Source organism: Pipra filicauda, unplaced genomic scaffold (assembly GCF_003945595.2).
Source record: "Pipra filicauda isolate LSUMZ 115617 unplaced genomic scaffold, ASM394559v2 scaffold577_size276649_pilon, whole genome shotgun sequence".
Taxonomy (NCBI): domain Eukaryota; kingdom Metazoa; phylum Chordata; class Aves; order Passeriformes; family Pipridae; genus Pipra; species Pipra filicauda.
This window is the reverse complement of record NW_024104728.1, coordinates 174,519-191,910: the sequence shown is the minus strand read 5'-3', so window position 1 is coordinate 191,910 and position 17,392 is coordinate 174,519. Positions and strand designations below refer to the sequence as shown.

Here is a 17,392-nt window from a genome sequence, read left to right as displayed (position 1 = left end):
CCAGGGGAGGTTTAGATTGGAGATTAGGAAGGTTTGTTCTCCACAGAAAGGGTTGTCAAGCCCTGGCACAGGGCAGGGGTGGAGTCACCATCCCTGGAAGTGTTCAAACAACGTGTGGATGTGGCACTTGGGGACAGGGGTTAGTGGTGAACGTGGTGCTGAGGTGATGGTTGGACTTGATGATCTCCAAGGTCTTTTCCAGCCTTTCCCAACTGATTCCATGATTCTCCATAACCAACCTGCCCATGAGATGGGACACCCTGGCAGCCTCTCACTCCATGAGGACACAGGAGGGAACTCTGCACTAAGAATTAACAGTTTTCCCCAAGTTTCCCTCTGTATTTCCCCCTGCCAGGCCCCAGATATCAGGATCCAAATCTCAGAGTGGAGCCCCCAGCAAACCCCCCCTGAGCATCTCTGCTGGGATAACTGGGAGGGGCAGAGCACAAAGCTCCAGGTAAGGGCTTGAGGCAGACTAGAGGAACCTCTTCTTTGTGAGAAACATTTAATTCAACACCATGACTTACAAGAGGACAGGTTTACAGAGTAATAACCGTAACAGACTGTTGAGAAAGGAAAATAATGGTCACTGCCTGCAGTGCCAGGCACAGCTCCCCAGAGCAGCACCTGGCAGAGCAGCAGCAAAGCACAGCTCAGTCTCCTTGCAGTACTCAAGTGAGCAACATCACAGGGGTTTGTATTTTCAAACCTCTAAGAAAAGGGTGAACACAGGATCGATCCCTCTGGCAGGGGATGTTTTCCAGGGATCACGAAGCTGAACTACTCCCAAAGGCAACTCCCTCGTCCCCTGCTGTCCCTGCTGACCATCCTCACACAATAAAGGCTCTGGGAGCTACTTTCTTCCCCAAGTTTTGGGATACCACCAACTTGTACAATTGGTCAGTGGCACAGTATTTAATCCACCACTTTCTACTGTTCTCTCAGCATGAACAATGGATACCCTAAGACTAAAATAACTTTTGCAACCCAGTCAACGCATTCTCCAAGCTATAAACTCTCATCTTCCTCCCCTCTCCTTGTCTCCCTCCCCAGAGAAATCCATTTTTAGCCACAAGTTACCCCAATATGCTCACAGATGTACTGGAAGAGACTGAGGAATCAATCAAGGTACCCATGGTGAAGCCAAATACTTATAAACACATTAAGGCAGGTTTCACATCAGTTCAACTTTCGACACAAAATGCTGGTCACTTCACTGCACATGCAAATAAGAAAAGATTTAAACACTTAATAAAAACCTTTAAATTCCTTTTTAGATATCAATTATAGAAAAATCAACCTTTTTCCTTTTTTTTTTTTTTTTTTTTGTTTTTTAAAGAGGTCAGAACATTACTGCACACGAAAGCAGGTGTGTGGCCACACCTGTTGGAATGGATCCCCTTCCCTCCACACAGAGGAACAGAGGGCAGGTTCTTGGCACCAGAAGAGAAAAAGGAAGAAGTTTTCCTCATTGTCAGTCAGAAATGAGTCATCCTTCCATCCCCAGTTGAGAAAAAAAAGTCCTTCTGACTGGACTTGAACCAAACCAAAATACACCTCAGGTTGGGTGTATTTCTCTCCCAAACTCTGTCCAGAGTGTTTGGACACACAGAGTCCAAACCCTGCTCGGGAGTGCTCTGAGTGTGGTGTGGAACTAACCCCAAAGCCCAACTACCAGAGCTGGCAGCCCAATTCCTCGAGTGTAACCTCCCCTACTCCCCAAACCTCAGCTGGGACCAGGCACTGGCAGTTCAGCTCTGAGACTGCACTTCCAAGACCAATGTGGCCTCGTGAGGAAACGGCGACTCAGTGACTGGAATTCACATATGGAATGACAATCCACGACATGAAATGACCTCCCTACAGCCAGGTACAAACAGGTAGCCCACAGCAGAGTAGCCAAGGAGTGAAACAGCATCTCTCTCTCTCTCCTGGGTTAGAGAGAAAATTGTTTCCATGGGTCATTAAAGGTATTTTGATAAAAAAAGCTTAAAAATGTATCACCTCGCACTGACCCACAAAACATAATAATAATAAAAAAAAAAAAGAGACAGCAAATTTGGTTCCTATTATTTCCCCTCCCACCATGTGATAATCCTTTATCCCCTCCCACTTTTGCATTCCCAATCACCCCACCCCTTCAGAAAAAGGAGGGGGAGTGGAGTTTAGTCAAGTTCCACCTGCAAAACTCCCCAGCAGTGAATGAACCATCAGCTCCCGAGTTTCCTGAGGTACATCCAAATGCTCCAGGGTACAGTTGGACTGGTGGTGCACTCTTGGCTCTGTAAATGGTTGTGCTGACCCTGCTGATTGGCTTTATACTGGGAATTCTTAGATGGAACTCCCTGGAAGAGACAAAAAAGACCCTGTAAGTCAATAAGAACTTTTTGTATCTTTACAGGCAAGTGAGTTCTAAAAAGAAGAATTCCCACGGCCATAACATATCCATGTCTTTATCTCCTGGGTTTCACCTGCAGCAGACAGTTTGTTCTGGTTCTTGCCTGTTGCCAGACCTTTGTAGCAGAAAAGAACTCAAGGTATTCATTGTCCAAAAGCTACTGCTAGTGCTGTGGGAAAACAGGAATAAAGCCCAGATATAAGATGGGATCTCCCAAAGGCCAAGCAGATTTCACATTGTAATCAATCTTCCAACTTGAAGGATTGCTTAACATAAAAATCACCTTTGTACCTGAAGTCCAGGTGTCATTCCCTCCAAATGGGCTTTTCTTCTGTTATTCATCCTAAATATTCCATTTTTTCCCCCTCTGTATTCTTGATTCTTGCCTCACAGGCTCCAGAGGAGGCCACTAAATTGATCCCAGGGCTGGAGCCCCTCTGCTTTGGAGACAGGCTGGGAGAGCTGGGATTGTGCCCCCTGAGCCTCCTTTTCTCCAGGCTGAGCCCTCCCAGCTCCCTTGGACACTCCTCACCAGACTGTGCCCCAGACCCTTCCCCAACCCCATCCAGCCTGGCCTTGGACACTTCCAGGGATCCAGGAGCAGCCACAGCTGCTCTGGGAAACCTGGGACAGCCCCTCCCCACCCTCACACCCAACAATTCCTTCCCAATATCCCATCTAACCCTGCCCTCTGGCAGTGGGAAGCCATTCCCCCTGTCCTGTCCCTCCATCCCTTGTCCCCAGTCCCTCTCCAGCTCTCCTGGAGCCCCTTTAGGCCCTGCAAGGGGCTCTCAGATCTTTCTGGATCCTTCTCTCCTCCAGGTGAACCCCCCCAGCTCTCCCAGCCTGGCTCCAGAGCAGAGGGGCTCCAGCCCTTGGAGTATCCCTGGACTCTCTCCAGCAGCTCCGTGTCCTCCTCCTGCTGCTCCCCAGGGCTGGAGGCAGCTCTGCAGGGGGGTCTCCCCTGACACACAACCAGCACCCCTTTAAAAGCACATGCTAAAAAGCAAAGATCTGTCCACGTTTAAGATTCCCCCTGGAAACCTTCCTGCCTCCAGTGAAGTCCAGTCCAAGGTGAGCAATAACCCTGGCACCTTACCTGGACTATACATTCTCCATCTCCTGGTCATGGTCCTGCTCCTCCTCCTCTTCTTCCTCTTCTCCTTCTTCCTCCCCTCCTTCCTTCTCTGAGGGGGGTTCCCCATCCCTGGCGATCTCCTCCACGTGGGCCAGCATGTCAGCCATGAGGGCCTCCTCCAGCCTCTTCCTCACCTGCTGCACCAGCTCCTCCTGCTTCCTGCCCAGAGCAAGGAACACCCACCATCAACCCCCCCCCAGGGAAAGGAGCCTCCCAGGGAAAGGAACCTCAGACCCCTCCAACACGAGGCTGGACAGACAAGCATGGACTGCAAAAGCCCTCTGAGAACTGCACTGTAAAAAAAAACCCTTGGCATTATACTGATGGGGAAGATGAAAAACACTTTAAAAACCTGCCCAATATTTTCTGCTACAAGCCCTGTGCCCTGTTGAATTCTGGTTGGAATTTGACCAATCTAGCAGCTGACTCAAAGACTTTTTTTCTTTTTAACTCCTAGTACTAATATTAAACAAGAAAACCTCAGCCTACCCTGTCCAGTTTTCCAAAAATCAGACTGGAGAAAAATGAAGTTTCTGATAATTTCTTTTTGCTTGTTCCCCTTTTGAGTCCAAACCTTAAATTTTATGGCTCCTTTGCTGTCAAAGTCCCAGTAAAGAAGAGATCACTAATCAGTGGCTCACAGGTCTCCTATTTCACAGCTCAGCCACAGGAAATCAAAGTTATAAGCAGTGTTTTTCCTGGTCATTCTGGTACAAATCAAGCACAAAAAATTTATCCTGTAATTTCAAAAGATTTCTCAAGCAGTCAAAGCAAGGACTATCTTTAAGCATTTAGTGAGTGCAAACAGCACACCTGGAGGTTACTGTTTGGTATTTTCAGTTCTCTACCATGCACTTAAAGCTGAGTTTGAGCAGTCCTGATTTAGCTCATTACTAAAGCAACCTATAGCTAAATAAACTGTACCTTGTTCCCTGCCACCACAGCAGGCAGGACTTTGATCTGGTCACCACATAAATTTTATTTATTTTATTTTATTTACTGACACAGAGGAAGGGTGAAGAGAATCCAATGGTACTGTTCAGGATTTCTCCAATCCCATCTCTGCTCAGAGATGCCTAATCAGGGTCACCCCAATTCAGACACCTCTGTCAACAAAAGGACACTTTGACATGAAAACCTGAAACTTCAGAGTAACTGAGCATGGCCAAAATAAAAAAACAATGGGCTTTGAGCACACGAGAGCAGCTTTGTGTGACCATTTCTGTCTCCTCTGCTGCTGGGGAGCCTTTCAAATGAATTCCCAAGCCACAGTGTTCTATCAGACACTGACAAAAAAAGTACTGTTTTACCCCAGGGGACTTTGTTCCAAGTGGTGTTTCTAGTTAATACCTGATATCTTCATCTGTCACCATGAAGGCTTTGCAGAGAGGCTGTGAGGTGTTGAGCCAAACCCCAGGGTTCTTCTCCACAGCTGCAGAGAGCTGGCCTGTGATGGGCATGGTGCTGGTGTGCAGGGCACTGGCGATGGCAGAGAGCAGGGTTTCATCTGTGCACCCCGGGCCCACCCCTGCAGGAGGGAGGAAAAGCCATAACCAGCAGTGCACAGGGCAGGGAGCAGCAAAAGCAGGACAGCAGGAACGAAACTGGAATGGCAAAACACAGGCTGTGGTTTTGGGAGCTAACACGACACAAATCCTGGACACTGGAACAGCTCCTGTGCAGCTCTCCAAGGGTGTTCACACTCAGGGCACTTCCTCATTCTGTTACACAAAGCCAACAATAATAAAGAAAAGGCAGACTGGGAATGAAAGGTGTTTCCATGATGTTTGAATGGAAATGTGAGAGAGCTGAGGGTGTTCAGCCTAGGGAAGAGAAGGCTCCAGGGAGAGCTGAGAGACCCTTGCAGGGCCTAAAGGGGCTCCAGGAGAGCTGGAGAGGGACTGGGGACAAGGGATGGAGGGACAGGACAAGGGGAATGGCTTCCCAGTGCCAGAGGGCAGGGATAGATAGGATATTGGGATAGGAATTGTTGGCTGTGAGGGTGGGGAGGCCCTGGCACAGGTTGCCCAGAGCAGCTGTGGCTGCCCCATCCCTGGGAGTGTCCAAGGCCAGGTTGGATGGGGCTTGGAGCAACCTGGGCTAGTGGAAGGTGTCCCTGCCCATGGCAGGGGGTGGGACTGGGTGATCTTTAAGGTCTTTCCAACCCAAGCCAGTTCTGACTCTGCTGTTTCTGGAACACAGACCCCAAAAATGTCAAGAAGTTTTGCTTCGGTGCTTTCTCAGGCCAAGGGGCATCAAGACCCCCAGGGAGCACTGGCAGTTCCTGCTGCAGCAGGAATGACCATGGCACTGCCAGGCACACACAACACCTGCAGCTCACTGCTGACAGGCACCAAAATGCCCTCCCTGAGTGAAGGGCAGGCTCTGATTACCTTGCAAACCTTTGGGAAGGTCCATTGTTTTCACCAGCTCCTCTGCAATGTCAAAGGCGTTCAGTCCACTTAACTTCTTCTCCCAGAAGAGCTGGAATCAAAGAAAGGGGTTCTTGGCACAAACAGAAATGGAACTGTCAACTCCACAAAGCACCTGCTTCCTGTGCAGGGAGGGAAGAGCTCTGCTGTGGACAATTCCATGTGGATTTACTGCAGAAGGGATCTGCCAGGAAGGACAATCCTCACTGTCAATCAGCCCCCCAACTCCTCTGTCCCAACCTGCTGCCTTGAGAGAGATTTCCTTTTCTTCCAGGGCCTGGTATTTTCCCTGCTCTGAGCTGGAGAAGCAAGGCCAGGCTTGCTGGCTTTCATCTACAAGCCCTTAGTGTGAGACAGCCTTTTTTACACCCCGTTCCTCTCCTGCTGTCTCAGATAACCCACAGAAAGTTAAGGAATGCAAGGACTGGATCCAAGGTAAAGTATTGTTTTCTTCCTCTCCAGCAGTTTCTCATGAGAACAACCAGGTCTGGTCCTTCACCAGATTTTGAGTCACAGGTTCTCCTCAGGAGCATCTGCTTTGGTGGAGAGGCAGTTACAGCACCTGACACACCTTCAACTCTCCCCCTGGGTTCATGAGGGTGATCAATGAGCAGCTGGAGGATCAATTATATTTCAAAAAACCAATTTTATCCAGGTTTTGAGAAATCAAGGATTCTCCCCAAACAGCCCAAGCAAATCCCACCCCCTTTTCCCTTCTGGGATTCTGTGATTTTTAAGCCAGGGCCTCAGCACTGCTTTCGAATTTTGCAGAAACATCCGGAGTGTGTGAGCAGAAGTTCAAACATTCTGCTGCCTGATAAAATATTTAAAGCAGGGACACAAATCTCTATCCAGCTCAGAATTTGGAGGTCAGTGTCATATCTTTAGTGTTCTTTTACTGTCTTAACTATCAAAACCACGGGAACAGCAACAACGCTGTGAACACACGGGTTCTACTTCCTTAGGAAAACAGGGTAAAACTCTGCCAGTCTCTTCAAAAAACACAAAAAACCCCCACAGCCATCAAACCAAACCACCCAACTCCATTTCAGAGAGGCTCTGTCTCACACCTGAAGGTTCTAGTTGAAGTAGGTTCACGTGAACTGCCCTCAAAATGCAGTTCTGAAGTTTGCAGACAAAGTTTTCAATGGGAGAAGCGGCAGTTTAGGAAGGGAATTTTTAATTTGTGTTGAAACCACTTTCCCTCTTGGAACAATAGATTTTAACTCTCCTTGAACTGCAAGAAGTTAAACTGTACTGAGAATTGCTTCCAACAGGTACAGCTCATTTTACCAGGGCCTTTCCTTGTCCTAAGCACTCTTTTTGCATCCTTTCACCTGATGAAATTAAGCTGAAAGATTTACCTTAATTTTGGTGTATTCTCTCATTTGAGAATACACAGTTTGATAAGAAAACCACTTTGATTTTGTATTAATAATGACATTCCAAGTGAATTTATGATCTCACACTGGCAGAGTTAACTCCTACTGATACACAATCCCTTGCACTACATCAAACACCACACTGGATGTGGCCTGTACAGGAACATGGATTTCAAACACAGAATTCTTACACAATTGGAACATTTGACAGTGATTTTAATCCTAAATGACCCCTGAAGTGATTACAACACCTGACTAAATTTGTGGCATTAAGGAAATTAAGGTTTAACTACTGCAGAATTGTGATCTAACCAAAGGCTGGAGTTTGGTTATAAATCCCAGTGCACACAGCCTGTAACTACAGACTGGGAATGGGGTTTGCTCTGCTTTTAAAAGCTGGGAGCACTGCAAGGCAACGCTTCTGAAATGCCAGATTTCTCCATATTCCGAAATCCCAGAGATCAGGAATCTCCAGGGAGCATTTGCTCAGCATCACAAAACGAAAGTGGTTTATTTTGGGGTCCTTCCAGTAGCAAATCCAGGAGTTTTTTGGTTTTCTGGAGAAGAAGCTGCAAGTCTTACCTGCCTGGGCTGGTCCACAGCTTTCTGGGGGTCACTCTTCACCTTGTTGCTGGGGTGGTTTGTGATCTTTGTGACAGGCTGTTTGAAGATGGAGGCTGTTTGTCTCACAGGCAGGGCCGTGTTCAAATCAGGCTTGCCCTGTTTCAAGCAAGAGCAGAGGAAAAGCCCCCCCCAAATAATTTTTATTTGCCAAAATGCTACTACAGCCACAAAGATGTGCAGCAGCAAACAGATCACGGGCTTGAAATCTTGTCTGATCTCAAGTTATACAAGTTAGACTGCTAAAACTGCATAACTAAATTCAAATCTTGCCTCAGACCTATCAAAATCAGAGTTTTCCACCCATTCTGTTTAACATACCAGCCTCCACCCTTTCTAGTTTATACCACATCACTTTTAGCTTCATTTTCACTGAATTTAATAGGCAGAATGCTTTGCCAAGCCACCTGTAGATCACTAAACCAGGAGACTACAACCCAATATTTGTAGTAATTAGAAAAATTACGAAGAGGGATTTAGAGACTCGTTTGTGAACCCAGAAACTATTCTAAACCATTCCATTTAAACCCAGCTGAGACCAATAAACAAACCAACACGGCTGGAATCTGGATGCCTTTTTTTACCTTCAGTTCTGAACGAAACTCAGCTTTTAAATGAAGCTCTTCATCAATTTTGCACCGTATGACTGCATTTTCTGTTAGTGGAAACACAGGAAGACTGTTCCTCACCCCCAAAATCTAAGATGCAACTCTTGGAATGGCTCTAGGACACACTTTGTTCTCGAGGATGCAAACACTGCATCTGATTCACAGATTTATTCATGAGATGGAGAAAAGATGTATTCAGGACAAATATAATTCTGAACCATCTGGGTGCTAATCCATTCAGAAGCCAATGGTAACGATCTGTACATTTATTGAGAGGTTTGGGCACAATTTTTAGCCTGAGAGGTGTGTGAGCTGCTGGTCTCTGCCTCAGGGCAGGTCCCAAAATATCACAGCAGCTCCCAGGGCCGGGAGGAAACGTTCTCGTCGCTCCTGTGATGGTTCTTGACTTGAGGCATTTAAAATACAAGCATTGTGCTTTTTTCACACTAATTTTAGGTGCACAGACATCAGCTTTTGGGTTCTGAGAAAGATTTTTAGCAACCAGTGAAGATACTCAGGAACGACTTGAGTGGATCAATCCAGACTCGAGTGCAGCCCTCCAACGTCACTGGCACCCTGACTGAACCTTAACAATCCAAATTACCAGGGGCTAACACAGACTCTTACTCTGTCCTACAAATAGGCCTCGCCATCCTCTTCCCTCTCCAGATTTTTGCCCCAAATGCCTCCTTCCCTTCAATCAATTCCAAAGCTGACACTGCCATGGTCTGGGATAACTCCACTGAATCACTGGCTGGAGGCTGCATCATCCCTGTGGATACAGGTCCCTCCTCTCCTCCCAGACCAAAGGCCAGGGCAGGGCAGAGCTGCTGCACAGCCCCAGGAGCCAGCTGGAGATCTGGGGCTCTGCAGGAGACTGTGCTGGAGAAGGTGAGCCCACACTGCAGGGAGTGGGATCACAGAATCATGGAATGGTTTGGGTTGGAAGGGACTTTAAATCTCATCTCGTTCCACCCCCTGCCATGGGCAGGGACACCTTCCACTAGCCCAGGTTGCTCCAAGCCCCCTCCAACCTGGCCTTGGACACTTCCAGGGATCCAGGGGCAGCCACAGCTGCTCTGGGAAACCTGGGACAAGGCCCCACCACCCTCCCAGGGAACAATTCCTTCCCAATATCCCATCTCACCCTGCCCTCTGGCACTGGGAAGCCATTCCCCTTGTCCTGTCCCTCCATCCCTTGTCCCAAGTCCCTCTCCAGCTCTCCTGGAGCCCCTTTAGGCCCTGCAAGGGGCTCTCAGGTCTCCCTGGAGCCTTCTCTTCTCCAGGTGAACCCCCCCAGCTCTCCCAGCCTGGCTCCAGAGCAGAGGGGCTCCAGCCCTTGGAGCATCTCCAGGGCCTCCTCTGGACTCACTTCAACAGGTCCATGTCTTTTTTGACATTGGGAAGAGATGAAGATGACAAATGTGCTCTTCTGCACAAGTATTGAGTAGTTCCACAACATTCCCCATGGCACCAGCCCCCTGGGAGCAGCAGGGAATTGCTTTTGTCCCACCCCCCATAACAGAGATGTTCTCACCCAACTCCAACTTCACACTTCGATCACGAAACGCTTCATTTTCACTCTGCCACAGCCCCTGAAATGTCCCAGCCACTGCTCTGGCAGCACACCAACAGGCAGGGAGGGGAAGTGCCACTGCACCTGCTCTTACCTTGGCCTGGTTGGAGCAGTCATAGCGCATCCTCTGCCTGTTCTTGTTCATCTTGTTCATCAGCATCTTTCCCGTGCGGAAGTCGAAGGTGCCCAGGTCCATGGAGCTGCCCAGGTACCGGGCCAGCTGCGGCTTGCTCCGGAACTTCTTCCCACTGGGGCTGCAAAAAACCCAGGAGGGAAATGAAAACCCTCTGCATTCCAACCCCAGCACTCCCTACAGCTCAGCAGAGGCGATTCCTATTTCCTTCCTGAAAAACGGGTGCTGATTTTCCAGGGACGAAGCTCACGTGGAACTCTAAATGGGTGTTTCTGCTGTCATATTACCTGCTTTTCACGTGGAAGAGGCAAATTAAGTGCAGATCATGTTAAAATGTGGTTATATATTAAGAGGAAGGTTCAGATCCCGTCAATGATTGTGGCACAATTCACACAATAACCAACGTGGGTGATCTCATTACAGAGGAACTTCTCACTCAGTTGTCTCAGATAATAAATGCCCTTTTTCAAGCATAATTTCTTCTCCCAGGAATGTCCCGTTTGACCAGCACCACAAATGTCTCCTCACCTCCTCTCCCTCCCCCCTGAGCAGCACATTCAGGTTTAAACACAATGCTCTGGTTGCATCCTGAACACTTCAGGATTGCCCAGAAGCAGGGGGAAAACCAGAAGGTAGCTGCTGACAAGCTGCAGAACAACGAATTACAAAGCTTAAGTGGTGCAAAGATAAAGGTCAAAACCTTGGAAAATTTTCCATTATTGTCAAAAGGGAAGAGAGAGATTCCTTTTAAATACCTGGGTTCCCAGGAAAGACTCATCCTGGAGACAAACACTTTGCTGGGGTTCTGGGGTTGGGTTTTTTTTTAATAATATAACATTATAAACTCTTTTTTTTAATGCATAAAGCAAAATATGTCAGTATGTTATGGCTGCAGTGTAGAACTCTACAGACAATAAGGACAAAGTATTCTTCACCTCACTGAGCAGCATAAAAACTCCTCTTCATTCCCCTGATTTCTCTCATTCTGGATTTCTCCACCTTTCAACTTGCATATCCAATCCTAGCACCCATCTAGGAGAAGCTCATTCCACGTAAATCCATTATAATATAACAGCTTAACAGAGTAAAAGGCATTTTAAGATCAAAAATGCCAGTTACCACCTTACCTCCCGCTGGTGAGATACTGACAACAACTCCAGGGTCTTCTCAACAACAACAACAACAAAAGATCAAAGGAAACGTCTATTTTCACATATTATCTGCTGCCCTGAAGCTTTCATTAGGGGAAAAACAGCATAAGAAGAGAATTTCTAGCATGGGACAGTGGCAAAGGAATTAGTGCAAGTCAGACTGTACACAAAACAAATAAATTAAAATAAACAAAAACACAACCAAAGGATTAAAAGCTCTCCCAGAAACTGAGGCAAGGTTAAAAGGAATTCTACTAAAACTGAAATAGCCCCTCAAAGGAGTTAAAACTTAAAGACTGTGGTCATGCCACACAGCATCTGCTTAAGAAGCTCCTGGCTCTGATTGCTCCCAAGCTGCTTATCCTGCCTGGATCTCCTCCTTGCCACCACCACCACTGCTCAAACACCAAAGTGTTCATGCAAATGAGCCAGCTGGGGAAAATAATCCATCTTTGGAGGGCAGGGAGAGGGGGAGCAAACACTCCATCACTGGTTATTCCTCAGCTGGAATAACTGTGGAGCTGCACCGACACTCTGGCCAGGAGACAACACAGAGTAGGATAAGCACCCAGGAACAGAGCCTGAGTCCAGCCCCAAATTTGTAAATCACTTTTTAGGACCATAAAGGGAGTTTTTTGCCTCGATCCAGAGAGAGGAATAACCAACTCCAACAGCTTCAGGGCAGAGCTGTGGGTGAAGCCAGGAAGAGAAACTCCTCCTGTATGAAGAACATGGCATTGCTTCCTCTTCCAAGATCTGCTGCTCCAATTTAGGGTTTAGTTGTCTTTGTAATTTTAAAAACAACAGATTTAAGTGCAGAGTAACTTTCAGAACAATCAGATACACTCAGAGACAGGATTTTAAACCAACAGAGCCCTTTGGGTTCGTGTGGTTTTGCTGTGTTCATTTTGCACTGGAACTGAAAAGCTGCTCAAAGTCCACAAACGTCTCAGAAAACCCACCTGAAATGACTGAGAGTCCTGTCTCTTCCTGGGGAAGCTTGGCCCAAAGGAAAAGCACTGAAACGGTCAGAAGAAAAACTTTTATTGGGATTAGGTCTTGGAAAAGGCAGGATCATCCCAAGCTGCTGACGGCACATCAGGGGCAAAGCTACACCTCAAAGGTGACAGTGAGCACAGAAAGGAGGGGCTGGGGTGCTCTGGGGACCCTCTGGCAGGGGCATGCAGGACATTGGGGGGACCTCCACACACCTGAGAGGCTGAAAGTGTGGGGGGAAGCCCAAACAACCCCAAACTCGAGCAGCAGCACTGCCTGCTGCTCACAACACACAGAAACTGCCCCCCAGCATTTCACGACTCTGAGCACTGCTGAAGTGCCTCTGTGCCCTTTAAATGTCACAAAACACAGAATTTACCTCCTTCCACCCCAGAGCAAAGGCTTTGCCCTGCGCTCCTGGCTTGGAGACACAAAGACTTTAAAGAGGCCCAGGAAGGAGACATTTTGGTACAAAGCTGCAAAACCCAAACTCTCTCAGCAACAAACCCTGCAGGCACCGAAGCTGCGAGGCCAAACTGATCCCGGGGTCCCAAATTAGGGTCTGTCACACTTCCCCAAGGCTGAAAGGCAAGGGCAAGCAAAGTTGCAAAGGATTTTACATGCTCGTCCATCAACAGCTCCGAGGCTTTATCTGCCCCTGGCTCCCACCAACAACACTGACCTGGGCACTGGGACCGAGCCCGAGCCCCCCCACCCCTCATTCCCAGACTTTTCCGTGCGGATTAAGCCGCCTTCGGGGCAGGCTATTGAAGGGCCAGGCCTGCCAGGTGCCCCTGCTCTCCATGTGCAGCTCGCCCTTTGTTTCCTGCCTTATATCCTTAAGGAGAGAGCGGCTGCCAGCCCAGGCCCTCTCCCCTCCTCCCTCCTCACACGAGTCTCCTCCCCTCCGCTCTCCCATTTAGCCTGCACAGGATCTGCACAACTTGGGAAGCGAGGGACAAAAGACAAAAAAAAAAAAAAAACCAAACCCTGAGCCAGCCCAGCCGCCGCCTGCCTTGGGAAGAAATGGAGACAGGAATAACCCGGGGAAACGGGTGATGGAGAGCACACACCCAGAGCCTCTTTTACTCGCTGGGGGGGCGATGGGCAGAACACAAAGTGATTTTCCTTCTCCTTTTCCGTGTGCTCCCTCCTCTCACTTCTCCCCCCAGCCCTGCTCCAGGCCAAGCCTGGTGCTGGGGGCCCTTGGGGGGCTGCAGGACCCCTGACTCTGCTCCCAGGGAGATGGGGATCCCGGGACACTGCCCACCCTGGCACTGTCAGCATCCCTCTTACAGCATCACCGCGTCATCCCGGGATGGAGCATCGACACCCAGCCCTGCCCTGGCGGTCCCACACTCCAGCTGGGTTCTGCTGGGATGGGCTGGGCTGGCACAGACACAGAAACACTGATGGGAACAAGCCAGACCAAGCTGGGTGACTCCTCCAGCTGCCATAACCCACCCCACTCCTTCACATCCAGCCTTGGGGACCCGACCTGTCCCTTCCCACCGGGGCTGTTCCAAGCACCAGCGTGGAGGGGATGGTGCTCCCTGCCCTGCAGGGCAATGGGGTGTCTTTGTTCAGCAGCTTGGGCTCCAACCGCACCAAAAAACCCCAAAACGAAGAACTTGCACACACAAAACCTTCCAAATCTCCAGAAGCGCCACACCCCTCCACAAGAGCCCGAGTGGTAACACCGTAACTCAGGACTGAGCACAAACAGAAGCAGATGTTCTTATAAGGCTCAACTGCAGCATCATGGAATCGTGGAATTGTAAAGGATGGAAAAGACCTTTAAGATTGAGTGCAATCATCAACCCAGCACCGCCACCATCCCTGACCCACGTCTCCAAGTGCCACAACCACATGTTTTATGAACACTTCCAGGCACGGTGACTCTGCCACTGCCCTGGGCAGCCTCTTCCAGTGCTTGAGAACCCCTTCCATGAAAATAAATTCCCTAATACCTAATCCAAACCTCCCCCGGTGCAACTTGAGGCCGATCCCCTCTCATGAGAGAAATCATCAGAGCCTCCCTGTGGGCAAACCAGAACAGAGGAAAAGCAAAGCACAAACTCAGGAGAAGCATTCTCCTCTATGTTTTTTTTTGGGGGGGAAAAAAAGCATATTGATCAAAACATCCTCGGGGGAGTGTTAAAAATGTTTTCTTCCAACTTTTTACATTAGTGCTGCAAATTAAGAAATTCTCAACTAACTTAAGTTTCACACAAGAGATCTGTGAAGTTTCCCAGTATAGCAATTTCAACAACTTGAAGCAGAGACAAGCAGAGATCCCAAATTTCTGACACTTGGTCCTCAAACTTTCTGGAGAAAAATACTCTGAAGAAAAGCCCCACGAAGCAGCACTAAATTCTCCTTTCCCTGGGTGAGAACCCTGAGTCTGAAGAGAGCTTCTGTAGCCAGAACTCCCTCAAAGACAACCTGCCACTTTCACAAAATCCCTGATACACTTCCCTCCCTGAAATCCTGTCTCCCAGCACCTTTCCTGCTTGCTCCAAATCTGGCCCACAAGCCCCCACCACATCAGCCAGAAACCTTCCTAAGCCTGAGGTTTGAGGATTGGTTTTAAAACCTGCCCAGGTACCTACACCTTGAGGAAGGTTTGATTTCCAGCCAGAGACTGGCTCACACACACATCTCACAGGGAATTTTCGACAAGCCCTCACTGCATCTGTACATCCAGAGGAGCTGGACAGAAAAATCACCCAGGTAAGCAACAGGCAGAACTAGCAGAGGTATTAAAGAAACACCACACCTGTATTTGCCACTCTGAGGTAATGCAAAATGCAACAGTAACCAAAAATTAGTGGAATGAAGCCCTGTTCTACCTTTGATCTCTGTCCAAATTGATATAAAGGGACAACCCATTATAATTCAGGAATAAAAACATGCTGCTTATCCTCTCTCGCCCTTTTTTTTGGAAGTTCAGCTCCCATACTGTAACTTCACAAGTAAGTTCTGGGGAAAAAATGGGATCTTTGAAGCTTTCAGCCGCTGCTGGTGGTCTCGTCCTCCCCTCGCCCTCCAAGCAGAGTTGGCACTTTCAGCTTTCTGCTCTCAAGGATGGTATTTTCTGGTTCACTCACTGCTCTTCTCACAACCTGATTCTAAAAACGAAACCTAAGGCTGTGGCTGCCCCGTCCCTGGAAGTGTCCAAGGCCACGTCGGATGAGACCTGGGGCAACCTGGGCTAGTGGAAGGTGCCCCTGCCCACGGCAGGGGGTGGGACTGGGTGGGCTTTAAGGTCGCTCCCAACCCAAAGCACTCGGTGATGATTCCATGACAGATGGGTGAAGCTGATGGTCTGTATTTTCCCGACAAGCAGGGCCAAGTGAGGACGCAGGGATAACTCCCCTGCTCTCCCCAGCTCCCGAAGGACCCGAGTTCCGCAGCTCAGCCCTCGTGGGTGCGGGGAGGATCCATACGGCCACCTACGGCCATATGAGCCACAGAAGCCATACGGGGACGATATAAATAGCAAACCTCCAGCTCGCGGGCCATGTGCTCCCCCACAGCCCCGCTCCCGGGAAGGCGCATCCCGAGCCTGCCCGGGGCTCCCCCGCCAGCGCGGGCAGGCGAGGCTCCCTCCGACCCCCCCAAAATCTCTGAATGCACCCAAAGAGCAACAGAGAGAGCGAGGAACGACACCCCGGCTGCTCGCCAACACCTTAATTCATTTGAGAACACACAAACCCCCAAGGCGGTTTGCAGGGATGAGCCGCCCCGAGGGGACGCGGGGGCTCCCCCCGACGGGCGGGTGGGGGGGCCGAGCATCCCGGGGCAGGTCCCGGACCCCTCCACCTGTGGCTGCAGCCCCGGCGCGGCCCCCCCGGGCTCCCCCCGCGGCCTCAGCTCCCCCCCCGTGCCCGGGGCGGCCCCGCCGAGCGCTCCCACCTCTTCCGCTCCATGGCGGCTCTTCCCGGCCCGCTCCCGCCTGGCTCCGGCCGCCTCCCGCCGGCTCTTCCCGGCCGCCGCGCTCTCCTCCCGCCGCCGGCTCTTCCGGGCTCCCGCTGCCCCCGGGAGGCGGCGCCGCGGACCCGGCTCGTCCCGGTCCCACTCCTGATCCCAACCCAGTCCCGCTGCTGATCCCGATCCCGATCCCGATCCCGATCCCGATCCCGATCCCGATCCCGATCCCGATCCCAAACCCGATCCCGCCCGCCGGGCCCCGGCGCTGCTCCCTCCGCCCGCCCCCGTCGCTCCGCGCCCGCCCCTTCCACCCGCCGCCCGCCGCGCCCGGATCCCTCCGCCCGGATATAGTCCCTCCCCACCGCCCCCACGTGCGCCCCCCTCCCCCCGCAGCCCTGCTCCCCCCCGGGGTACCCCCGGTCTTACCGCAGCCCCCGTCGCCGCGGGCCCCCGCGGTGTCCCCGCACAGCCGCTTTGGGCATCTTCCCCCCGCGCCCTCCCCGGCCGCACTGGCGGCCCCGCGACCCCCCGCCCGCGCCCCCCGCAGCGCCGGCCCCGCCCCGCGCCCCCCGCCCCGCCCGCGGGCACGGACCCGCCCGAGCGCGACCCCCGCCCACCGCCCGGGCACACGGACCCGACTGGGGACAGAGACCCGCCCGAGCGCGACCCCCGCCCACAGCCCGGGGACACGGACCCCCCCGGGCACACGGACCCCCCCGGGCACACGGACCCCCCCGGGCACACGGAACCCCCCGGGGACACGGACCCGCCGGGACCCCGCCGGGGAGAACCGGCACTGGCGGCGGGGCGGCCCCCGAGGGGCTTTGCCGGGGCCGTTCCGCTCTGTCCAGCGGCCACAGCCCCGCTCCGGGACAGGGGCTGAAGGGCGAGCCACGCACAAAAACCCCTCAAACAGCCTCCCATGAAAGGGGGGAAATCTGCTCTGGAGGAGCTGGAGTGAAGACAAAGCAGTGAAAAGTTTTCTAGAAAAAGGTATAAACCAAGCAGGGCCAAATGACCCATG

At 50.9% G+C, this 17,392-nt stretch overlaps 1 protein-coding gene across 1 annotated transcript; it reads right to left on the bottom strand.

Moving 5' to 3' along the window:
• Window positions 1-488: 488 nt before the first annotated feature.
• MBD3 (methyl-CpG binding domain protein 3) lies at window positions 489-16,558 on the bottom strand. The gene is made up of 8 exons (XM_027746909.2): window positions 16,354-16,558; window positions 12,402-12,458; window positions 10,250-10,409; window positions 7,933-8,070; window positions 5,930-6,020; window positions 4,887-5,064; window positions 3,498-3,695; window positions 489-2,345 (listed from the first exon to the last, which is right to left on the bottom strand). The coding sequence occupies exons 1-7, from the start codon at window positions 16,365-16,367 to the stop codon at window positions 3,503-3,505; spliced, it is 831 nt and encodes a 276-aa protein (XP_027602710.1). The 5' UTR covers window positions 16,368-16,558; the 3' UTR covers window positions 489-2,345; window positions 3,498-3,502.
• Window positions 16,559-17,392: the final 834 nt, after the last annotated feature.

Bases quoted from the DNA above. Each gene is read 5' to 3' on its own strand.
- MBD3 (XM_027746909.2), bottom strand. The intron at 10,410-12,401 runs GTGGGTTTTCTG...GGTTTTTTGCAG, and splicing joins AGGACTCTCAGTCATTTCAG to CCCCAGTGGGAAGAAGTTCC. The intron at 5,065-5,929 runs GTAATCAGAGCC...TCCCTCCTGCAG, and splicing joins CCTTCCCAAAGGTTTGCAAG to GGGTGGGCCCGGGGTGCACA.